General features: G+C 39.1%; 1 protein-coding gene across 1 annotated transcript in view; it reads right to left on the bottom strand.

Annotated features, from left to right (window-relative positions):
- Positions 1-12,345, bottom strand: part of PHLPP1 (PH domain and leucine rich repeat protein phosphatase 1) — a 138,664-nt gene that overhangs the window by 34,973 nt on the left and 91,346 nt on the right. The window contains exons 5-6 of the mRNA XM_061995437.1: positions 2,421-2,567; positions 1,648-1,878 (exon numbers count right to left, since the gene is read on the bottom strand). Coding sequence (XP_061851421.1) covers positions 1,648-1,878; positions 2,421-2,567 — 378 coding nt within the window. The remainder of the gene's footprint in view (positions 1-1,647; positions 1,879-2,420; positions 2,568-12,345) is intronic.

The following is a 12,345-nucleotide window of genomic DNA, read 5'->3' as shown; positions in this document are numbered from 1 at the left end:
GTTACAAGTGATAGAGATTATCTATAACCCAGCAATGTATGAGATTGCAGAACACTCCAAAGAGTTCAGTTCCAAATTCCCAGCCCTGACCAGAACACTGAAATCAGTATAGTAACTTCTGCTGGCCCATTAAGCCTTCCTAGTAAGGACAAGGGCAAATACCTACAGTTCTGTTGCTGTTCTTGCGTTCAAAGTGTTGCCCTCTGTGTAAAAGTTGTGTTTCAAAGTAGTAACATTTTCCACTTAAAAGAAAATGGGTGATGTGCCCCCTCCAACACCATAGCCTACTTTTACCATTTTCAACCTACAAGTTCTCAGTGTACAAGCTGTGCTTCGTTCTTATTTTACTGAAGCGAAACACTCCACAGCACAGAGAGTTTACAAACGGGTTCAACACTCATTATTCCAGATAGCGTTACAAAGAACCATTGTTCATTGCTTGGTGCAGAAAAGATGCAGCAAACGACAAGAGGCCTGAAACTGGAACTGCATCACTGGAACTCACGGTCACCTCAGCCACAGCATCCTTACTCTGAGGTTTATTTATTTATTTCCTTTTAACATACATAAACACACAGACATTTTAACCTCATCATAAACACTTCAGAATTCATCCATGTATTTTAGGTGTTTTCTTGACAGAATCATAGAAGAGAACCTTAGAATCACTTTGGCTGGAAAAGACCTTTAAGGTCATCAAGTCCAGCCACCAACTTCACACTACCAAGCTCATCACTAAACCATGTCCCTCAGCACTTCAGCTACACAGCTTTTCAGTACCTCCAGGGATGGTGAGTCCACCACCATCACCTTGGGCAGCCTGTGCCAGCATTTAATGACCCTCTCAGGGAAAAAGTTCTTCCTAATCACCAATCCAAACCTCCTCTGGCACAACTTGAGGCTATTTCCTCCTGTGCTTATGCTTTCCAATTTATGCTGGCCCTTCCTTGATTGCAAAGTCTGACAGCTACACAGCAGTATGGTGCACTAAGTAAGCTTTAGCTTCAACAGCTTAACTAAACAGTTCCAAAATCCATCATTTTTTGGACTTCATGGTCCAGGCTCTGAACTGAGCCTTGCTCAGCTGACTGTAGGAGCTGGTTTCCCCAAAGACCCTAAGAATAATGAACCACCTTGTGCCAGAACCCTTTGTAATAAGGATCTGTTTAGACTCTGCTGAGGACATCAATAAAATAACGGTAGACTAGGCTTTTGTACAAAGAAATATTAGATCTAATTTTGTCTTTTCACCCTCGTCACCCTTTTCTTCATCTCATGCATCCCTAACATTTCATTCAGACAGAAGCTTTTTGGGTCAGGACCATAATTTTTATTAAATTAACACTGAAGCAACAAGAACTGCAGCAATCACCAGTGTCCCAGGCTCTGTTTGCTTTTCTTTCGGTGTAAATATTAATTTCCCCCAAAACTCATTTTCCTATCTATTGATCCCCCTAAACACTACTACCTTTTCCTCAGAGAACAGTGCTAAGCCACAGGAAGTCCTCTGAGTTACATAATGCCAGAAAAACGTTTCAGTGGACTAACACAAAAGTTTTATACCTGGGGGCTATTCTGACACACAAGGGAAAAAAAGTTTTGACACCAGTAATTTAGACCCTCTTTTCCCCTTTTCCAAACACCTACCTCAGATCCACATGTTTAATATGAGGCATCCTTTTTAACACCTGTAGGTTCAGGGCATCCATGCAGTTTCCTGACATACAGAGCTTATCCATGGCAGTCAGCTTCTCCAGTACCCCTGGAATGTCGGTGAACTCATTGAAGGACAGACTGACGTAGCTGAGCTGCTGCATATGCTCCAATTCATCAGGAAGGGACTGGAGAAAGTTGCCATCCAGCAAAAATGTCTGCAAGCTATTAAAATCAGAGGAGGGGAAGGAAGAGTGAAGAAAGTGAGTGACCTGTTAAATTACATTTCCTTCCTATAAACACACAAATCTGCTGCAGTTACAGTAACATAATACACAAGAAGGCCAAAGAAAGGAAGACATTAAGGAATAATCCTTTCATATCTGCTACAGAAAATAGTGACCAAATAATTAAAATCCTTGAAACTATGAAATAAGCTGTGTTAAACAGCTGTATCTTCAAACATGTCCAGAAGCGTGTCTTGTGATGGCTGTAGTATGTAAGCAAAGATGACTGAAGATGTTCTTCACCGTGAAGGTGACCCTTGTGTCAAATGATGGGGGCTGGAAGAGCTGTGAGACACAAAGTGTGCTTCCCCTCTATTCACAGCTCACAACTGCTTCCATACGGATCTACAAGATAGACTGCTCTGACAAAACCCAGCGAGTTTAAACTGTTTCTCATAGTAAGATTACATACAGAGTCACAAAACTGCTTGTTGCCTTTATTATCAGGTTTTATACATTAAGTATTTTAAAACTACTTGCTTGTGCATCTCGCCAACAACTGCTGGAACGCTTCTGAGAGCATTGCAGGACACATTGAGTTCAGTCAGTGTTGGGATACTGCAGACTGACAATGGGAAATCTCCTAAATTATTATTGGACAGGTTAAGGCTCTTCAACTTGGTGAATCTACAATGAGAGAAGGAAAAAGAAGAAAAAGGAAAAAAAAAAAGACAAATAAGCAGAGCATAAACCATACCAAGCTGCTTTGCAATAATTATACGAGATAAGTTTAGTTATGGAAATGCAAATCACATGCATTTTTAGCCTATGTACTCAGAATAACCAGGGAAACAACTGGACACTTGAGTGCAACACCACTTTCAAGAGTTCACTCATGTCAAGCTGGCAGAAAGAAACAGGCCCTCCTGAACACATACTAAAAGTATTTTCCTATGAATGTAGCAAAGAACAAAACCCTTGCCATCCTTATGATATACATAATTTCTTTGGTGGCATCTCATCCTGTGCTATTTCTCTGAATACATATCTTGCCACTAAGACTACCCTAGTGATACTGGTTACAAGGTGCAGGCAATTCTCAGCCTATTTGAACATTAAATTTTTGTGATGCAGCTCAGCTCAGCTCATATGAGTGGACACCATCTTTCAAACAAGAAATCTCATTAGAGTAGGCTGGTTTGAATACAACTGGGAAACGGGCTAAATTAAAGCAGAATTTAACAAGACTTCTGTAGTGACAGAGGCAAACTCTTACGCTCTCAATTGAGCACAGCATCAAAGCTAGCACAGATTTCAAGATTTTGTCATTGATGTGTCAGGGTACTCTTAAAAGCCCCTTGGTTTATCACATTAGCTAACAAAGCAACTTGCATGTGCTTGCCTTATTAAAGATGACCAGGACTGTTTGAACAAAAAAACCAAGAAGGGGACAATCCAATTAGCCAGCCTGCATGTTCAGCAACGTTATTATGGTTGCCTAACAACCACTGGGAGGTATGCCTAAAGGCAAGTAAAAGGATGAATGAAAAGATCTGTGTCAGATTTCGATAGATGGGAGGAAGTTCCTTTTCTGGCATGGTTTATACCAGGACAACTTATTTGGACTTCACTTTCCCTTCGTTAAAGCTCAAGTCCTTTATTTGTGCGAACAGGCTTTTGTATAACACAGCAATGGAAGCAAAATTGCACCTATGAATGCTGCTATTCCACGTGAAAGTAATCTCCAAGAGCATGTGCCAGTGCATTCACAGTCTCTGCATAGGCCCAGCTCATTCTTACCTCAAAGCGCTCTGTCCACCTCGACTAGAAAACACAGACAAAAAAACGCATCACACATTAAGAGGTTAAAGAATTTTAACACCAAAAGACTTTAAAGTCCTTACCAGCTACTGCAATCAACTGTCACGCATCTTTAGTATTGCCAAATTTAAACTCACTGACTAAAACTCAGAGAAACAGAAGTAAGGCCTTCGTACCATACTTCAATGGGTCATTGTAAGTGAAGCGTGAATTGTGTCCCAAAACACACTTCATGTTTACACAGGCTTGCATCAAGCATGGGAATGCTGTGCTCTCTATTGGTATTTTGGTGCAAAGATGGCAGAAGAAAAAGAAAAGAAAAAGCACATCCAGAGTTGTCATGGATTTTGAACACCTTGTGCCATGTTGGAGGCAGAAGTTTGGAACAGAGCTAGATGGAGACTGAACGAAATCTTGCAATCAAATTACTGCTGAAGGGGAAAAAAATGCTACTGTGCAGAAACAGTGACTAATACATCTCTAGAGGGAGAACTATGAAACAAAAAAGGAAGCTAGGGTAAGCTAGCTGATGTTAATAAGGTAAGGGCCGCTAGTCAGAAAAAAAAAAAAGGCACATTTTAAACACTATACCTTCGTAATCCTCTATTTTGAGAGAAAGGGTTTAAAAATCTTGAACCTATGAACTAAAACAATTCTACATTTATCTTGAAGGTAACTGTAGATTTAGGCCATGGATATATTGTCTTGAAATTTCGACTGACTGTGGTGGAACAGCTGTCCCACATCTTCTTTAAAGTCAAAACAAGAGTGTTCTAGGTACCAGACTCTGGGGCCTTCAGAATTGTTTTTTCTTTGTTTTGTTTCAGTATTTAGGTAAGTGCAAAAATAGTAGTCAAGACATGAAGATTGAGTCCAAATAACACAGCTGCTGGAGAAATATCAAAATGCAACCATTCCAATTTTAAAGTCAACCATGAAAAAATAATTAACTCCTTTAATAATCAACATCAAGGCTACAGTCTTCACCTGTGCTGCTCTGGGGTCTCAGAGGGCTTTTGCTTCCTCAACAAGTGAAAACTACAATCTACTGGAAGACCTCAGATAAAGTCTTGAGGTAAAATTACAAAAGATCTGTCTAATACACAGAGGAAACAGGACTGGGGCAGCAGGTGGGAGTGAAGGATGCTGAGAAATACATTAACTAACTCCAGCGTAGTGTTCAGGCTCAAGATTTTCTGCAGACGTTCTTATGCACAGTTGTCCTAGGTCAAAGAGGAAAAAAAAAACCAAACCCACGAGAAACACATCACGAACTTCACAAATATATCTGGACTATATCTCTATTACCCTAATGTATGTTTTAATGCATGCTTATTGAAAGCGTTCTGCAAGTAACCTAATTACTAAGGACACAAACTCAGCTGGTTAAAGAAGTCTATGTAGCATGTAGGGGAGGATAAGTAGTACATCCAGTATTGGGTATGCTCATACAGACTCTCAAAATGCATGTAAATGTACGTCAAATAATCCACCAAGAAGAGTTCCTTGTTAAATCATATTTAAAGAAAATATGACAGACACTTTAAGCTTAAAGTTACAAGATTAATTTAAGATAACTTGCATGAAAGATATTTTCTTCCTCCTTTGTAAATACACTCATTTACAAAATGAAGTCGCCCTTCTTCTCATTGAGCGCTGTCAAGTGTAGAATATTACCAAGCCAAACTAGCAGGCATTTGCTCAAAGTTAAGATCTAGGTCTACCTCTCATCTTTGACCACTCACTTCCCACTATCCACATCACAAATGTGTTGCTGCACTTCCATTATGGAGTGCTGCCATGCTGCACATTTTTAAATGCTGAATTGTTCATAGCATTTATTTTACCTACATAGATTTACAGTCAGTGGCACCAGTGTTACTTGTAGCATCAATATGGTAGGAAAGAAGCATTTTACATACTCAAGTTTTCTGTTGCTGCAAAGTTTGCAGTGTCAGCCTTTTAACAGTTTTTACAGAGAAATATTGCTGCTGCTTTCTCACACCCAAATCTATACTCCTACCAGAAGCAGGGGCACACATTGATGCTGCCCTCATGGCATTGCTAGAAAGAATAAAAGGCAAAACATTGCTCATGTGAGACATGACAAATGAAATAACCTCATATCAAGTGTATACCTATGGTTTCTTTCCTCTTCTCTCTCCTTCCCTGGTTCTACACTTTGTCATCTGTTAAAAAAGTCAACCTGAAGACCAGCATCTCTCAACACACTACGTTCAGTTAACTTCCTAAGTTTTCTGTTGTAACGACCAATATATAAACACCCATTTCTCTGACCAAAAATAGCTCTACTTTAAACTCGAGCAAAATATTGACATGTCAGCCTCTGAGTTTAAATGTGCAATATGACTGAACACTAATTGCCATAATTGAGCTAAAAAATGCCCACTTAATCCTGGAGCTGCCACCTAAGGATTGGTTTGAGTTTGACATACGCAAAACAAGGAGAGGGACTAACAAGAGAAGTTTGTATCACGGCAAAGCAATGAACTGACATGCTAATTTCAAATTCCAATCTATTTGATGTGCACAGCAGAGGAATTTCCATTACACAGTACGGCATTTGTGTTCCACTATGTCTGGAGCAGTCTATGTGGGGGGGAAGAATATATTCTGACCCATACAGTATCATTGAAATGCAGCCATAACAGACTCATGTGACAAAACCAGTCTTGCACTACTCTTACCAAATGCAATTAAAAAGCAGGATTTTACTACTCAAAACATAAGACATGGCTTAATAAGGGACTCAGTTTAAGGAAAACAATCACTTTCCCAAGACTTTCTCCAGTATTTGGACTCTCTCATGACCATGCTGTGGTTGTGCCGGAACACAACGTCAAGCAGCAGCACAACTGTCCCTCAGCTTCAGCACTATTTCCGAGATTGATGGCACTTGCCTAGCAGCACTGTGGCAACTGTTGGAACTGAACTACAACTTGCCACCTTCATGAACACCTGCTACTTTGGCCATTAACTTAGTAATGAAGAGAATTTCCAAATAAACCTGACATACCAATTTCCTCCTTGAAAACAAAAGGTCCAATTTACTGGGTTTTTTTTGCAGTTGCATTAGATTCCCCACCCGTAGTCTTACTGCCTAAGGCAACCTACCATCAGAAATACTGTCATAGCATCTCCCTTCCCAGAAAGCTGTCATCATAAAAGCCTTTAGTTAGGCAATAAAATTAGTTAGGCAATTAACTATTCCAGCCCTCTTGCCCTGCTAAATTTGTTGAGATAGTTGGACAGAGGTAGCCTGTTTCTGCAGCAGCTAGAGAGATTCACTTGGATGCCACGGATGAAGGCTTTGCCTAACTGAGGTTGATAGCAGTCCTTCCCAGCTTGGGCACAAAAGAGTTTTCACTTGAACATTTAGAGAGAGGGAAGGGGGAGTTTTGCTGGCGTTTTCACTCTGCTTGTCTGGACAAGACTCCTCTTCATCCAGAAACAAAGGAGCTCATGTCACACCACACAAAACCAGATGGAGTATAGACATCTGAGAAAAGTTTCGGTATTTTCGCTACCCCTTATGCCAACACACCAGTAACAGTCATCCTGATATTTCTCCTCTCTACTCACATTTTAAATTATAAAAGGCATAGTAATTCTGGCACACAAACTCAAGTCTATAAGCCAAAATTAAAGGGTAGTTCGTATTAAAAAAAACAAGCCCCAAAACTAACAGCCTACACTGAACAAAAAGGAATAGTCTTATAATAGTCTAGGTAGTTATTTTTCAAGTTAAACAAATAATTACACATGTTAAGTCAAATTCAGACTACCTCCGAACTCAAGACAACAATAAAGCTTTTATTCTATTACATAGTTGGTAAGAAGTCCATAAAGGCAAGAAAAACAAAATGTATGTTTTGTTAGTGGAGATCATCTGAATCTACATTACTGTACTTCACAGTTCTCAATTTCTGCAGATATCCTCGCTATCCTCACAGGAAGAACATGTTTCCTAGAAAAAATGTGAAAATATATTCTCCTTCTCTATATTGGAAATTTGTTTTTGAAATACAAAAGCACTAGCTGGGAGGGCTTCCAAACTGAAACATGTTTAAACACATGGAAAGAAAACTCTTACTTTGGAAGCAGTTTCAGAAAGCAATAGACAAATAAATTGGAGTAGGCTGATGCCCAATAACTGGATCCTATAAGCACATTTACTACTTTAAAAAGTATTATTTGGAAGATAAATACTGCTACACTTAGCCTAATAGTTCCACTAAACTGAATCCAATTAAGAACTAAAATTTCTACTTTTCAACTAGACTATTTTTAAAAAATGCTATCTTATAGCATATGTCTTGGTGCCATCTATTGAGTTCACTGTTCTAATTTAAACAATCCCAAAATCCAATGTGTTTTAGGCACTGAACCAATTTTGCAATCTTCCCCATTTAGTCACTTGTAGCGAATTGATTTTGCAATTTATTTTGCTTTCATCATATGTCACTGACTTTTGCTGAGTATTCACAAGAGGGTACTTTCCTGAGTTCAGAAAGGTACATAGGAGCTGCAAAGAACACTACTAGTCACGAAGATTTGTACACTAACAAAGCCAAACTTTTCCTTCAGTGTTTTTACATGCTGAATAAAACAAAACACATCAAAGCTTTATTTAGCCTTATGAAAACACATATTCCAAGTGTCTTCTTTAATATTATAAATAGAAAAAAAAGTATTCCAAAGATACAGAGCTGACAAAATAAACATAGAGCCAGATTCCAGCAAACACTGGATGGAGTTTGTCACTAGCAGACCTCAGGTTTTCAGCATCATGCCAATTTCTTCTTGCCCTACTGCTTAGGTGGCTGCCCTTCAGTCTTTGGCTTTAAGCGAAAGAGGAGAAACAAGTATAAAAGTAAGGTTCCCTGGCTCTGAGACCATCAGAGTGTGAGAGAAAGCTCCCAGCATCTTCTCACACCATGGAGCATGCCATGGCACTCCATTCCTTGAGGTAGCACACTCCTCACATTAGCTAGATTCATTTACATGACTTCAATAAATGTGTGCATTTAAAAGCAAATTCCTTTCCAGAAGCACATCCTAAAAAAACAAAACTCAACAAGAAAAGGAGAAAGCTTAAATCTTTTCTAGTGCATCTACTGGCAGTGCCCTGTGGGGCCTGGCAAAGGAGAAGATGTAGATTTGGCACATAATTAATCCATCCAACTTTCTTTGCTAACCTCAGTTTCATACACTGAAAGCAATGATCTCAAGAAGCACTTCAAGTCTCCAAGGCTGGAGATTTTCTTCCTTGCTCTTCAATCTCTAGGGACAAGCTAGGATCAAACTACATATCAACCCAACTTCTAGCAAGCTCGTCTGCTATGTCCACACCAGTTGGGTCACAGATGCTATTCCACCCTTGCTGTCTGGGAATCTCAGTGTTTTCTGAGTAAGGACTGCATGGCCACTTACGTACTTACTGCACAACAGGTCTGTAAGGAGGGTTTAGCTTAAGGACTGGCTAGCTTCTGCTTTTTCAGATAAAAACAACTATCTTGTAGCTGGAAGTAGCAAGGGATCTCAGAAACACCTGCATCAATATCTCTGAGTCCTCTAGCCTTCTCATACTCTATAACTTTGAGTTACTGCCACTAGCCCAGAAGAGTTTCTGCTGAGATGCCAGAGAAGACATTTTTTGAAGAGGCTCACTATCTGATCTTAAGATAAAAATCACTGTTAATAATAAACAGCCACAATCAGAATAACAAGTAGTTCTTCAGACAAAATTGGCAAGCATCACTGTTTATCACCAAAACAAACTTTGTAGCTTATTACACCACCATCACGCCTTTTATATTTTTAATCTGCAACAGGTTTATATTAAAAATCCACACACTGACAACTTCCTTTTCAATATTAACAAGCAAATTGTATTCTTGATGCAACTTCTTTTTCCCCAGCAGCACTGACTGAAACAATAACATAGAAATACAAAGTATGCTTAAGCCCAGTGAAGCAGAGCTACAGTAAACAAGGACTATGGCTTATTCATTTGCTTCAAACCTAGAGCAATAGTACACTCTGCAAAACTAGTAAACCTGAATTCTTGTTTGTGTATCAGAACAAGAGCTGCAAAGATGCATTGTAGATAAGGGGGAAAGTGAGGCTGGGGAACACAACCTACATATAAATCTCAACTTCAGGGTTTAAAAAAAAATCAGCAGCCAACATTAAGAGAGTGTAAGGAATGAAACTGGTGAGAACTGAAGACAACAGAACGTTTTCACTCACTCCATTTGCAGCATACAGGAGCTACAACACCATGGGCTTTAAGGCAAATTATGACTCCATGGGGATATTAACACAAGACATATCAGCTGCCTCTAATACTGCAACAGGAGAATCTCCTCTCTCCCTCAGAAGAAAAACACCCTTTCCTAACATTTTTTAAAAGCTATTGTGAGAGAAAACAAGTACCAATACTTGCTGTGGTTTTGGGAACAGAAGAATTCTCAAGACTGTTTACTTTTATATGTAGTATGAAATATGTATTCCCCGGTAAGTAGAAAAAATAACCCCACAGGTAGCTCTATATACCTTTCAACATTCAGCCAGTTCAGTTACAGAAACTCACAGCTGCAGAGTATCTACAGCAACAGAACTTAAAGTTTGAGAGGGCAGTTAAGCAAGTCAAAGTACATCTACACCTCTGTAAATCTGCTGCCAGCTCCCGAGACAGAGACTTTTCACTTATGTCATATACAAAGCAGGGCTAAATCTTTATCCAGATATTGAATAAACGACCTTATTTTAACAATTGAAAAGAAGGAACTGAAATAAGCAAAAGCAGGTATCCCTATCCATTCCTGACTGTATCTACCAAGTCAGTGCATAATATGTCAGCATCTCATTACTATGACCCAGCTGGTCGTAAGTCTACTCAGTGAGTAGCTGAAAAGTTGGTATTTTCTTCTGTCTGACATACCTCATTTTGAAATCCAGCATTCAGTCAGCATTTGTTAAATTACCACCTAAAGCCATTCATTAAGAGGAACAGCTAGTACCAAGAGCTGCTTATAACAAGACAAATTTTCCTAGACTGCCTTGCTAACCAGATTTTAATTGAAAATTGTACCAGGAAGGGTAGGTATATAAATACCAATGCATTTTGTTCTTAACATCCAAGTACATGGTTATTTTGGAGCCTTAAATACTTCTGGGCTTGATTCACTGGTGCTGTGCTCTGTATGCGGCTGCAATTCAGCAAATGTGAATTTGGTATAAAAGCCAACAGTACCAAATCAGAACAGCAGAGATTCTGTACTTTTTTTGCAGTGGTTTGAAAGAACACACGGGAACAAAAAAAGACTTCTGGTTTATCCAGTCAAGTTTTACCTCGTCTAACCCCCAGAAGATCTGAAAATGTATTTATGAAATTGAATTAAAACCAGTCAGATAAATAACAACTTGTGTTTCCAGGAATGACTGAGCTTCCCTTACTTTGCACATGCTTTCGGACTGAGATTCACTAATCATTAAAAAAAAAAGATACTGTGTTCTCTTCTTGCTAGATATTTGTGTATTTACTCACTTCAGAAAAGCAGACTTACAGTAGTAGTTAAGCTGTCTCACAGCTTTTTGGCAGTACAACACTCAAGTTTTCCCACTCTAATGAGAAGTCAAGACCATGTTTCTTTGTGTATGAAGAAGCATGGCTTGGGAGAGTATTTGAGGGCCAGGCTCATGCTTTTGCTGCTGTCGAGAAGCAAGAGATAGGAAAAGCAATGCCTCCCCAGGTAAGTCATCCTCAGCAGGAACTACCACCTCATACAGCCCCTTCCCCTAGCACAGATATGACACAGCAGTTTCAGCCACTCACTGCCTGGGTGATGTCACCTGTGCTGGATGAAGATAAGCTGGAGTACATCAGCAATGGCAAAGGGAAGTTCAGTTTTCCCGATATGGGATCTCAGAGAACAGGAGAGTTTTATTTGGTCACCGAACTCTTTCATTATTGTACGTTCAGGCTCACATTAATGAGAAAAATGCTTTAATAACTTTTAGCAAGACTCTTCAGCTCCTCCTACAACTGTAGTACCAAGAAAATAAGACAGTGAACATTGCCCATGACGTTACTTATAAATGCTTTCTAATCTCAAATAGAATTGGACAAAATACAAGCAAGAATCTTCTGCACACTTTGATATTTAAAAGGAAAAATGGTATTAGTGATATTAATTATATTTAATGATATTCATGAAAATAAAGACATTCATTATTTGTCCATGTTCATCACTTAACTGATGCTAAAATTTCACTTGCTGTCTGTCAACCTAAACCAACATTCACAGAACATTTAATCCAGCATTGCTCTCCAGACTGTGTTCATAAGCTCTTAGAATCACTGCCTGCTTTGTTGTGAAGCAGACCTGCTGGGTTCATTCATCTTCCATTATGCCAAATTTTGTTGTTTGTTCAGAACAAAATTGGAATTACATAAAATAGAACAGCCTGCATAATCCATCTTGTAGTTTTCAGTTGTTTTTCAAAGAGGAGGGAGTTTAGAAATGTGGTTTAAAACATTTCATTTCAACAGAACCATCCATAAATTGTGATCTTGACATGCTCTGCAATTCAGTTACCACCAAAATGAAAATCACTG

Source organism: Colius striatus, chromosome 4 (genome assembly GCF_028858725.1).
Source record: "Colius striatus isolate bColStr4 chromosome 4, bColStr4.1.hap1, whole genome shotgun sequence".
Lineage (NCBI taxonomy): Eukaryota > Metazoa > Chordata > Aves > Coliiformes > Coliidae > Colius > Colius striatus.
The sequence above is the reverse complement of the archived record's forward strand: the minus strand, read 5'-3'. Positions and strand labels throughout refer to the sequence as shown.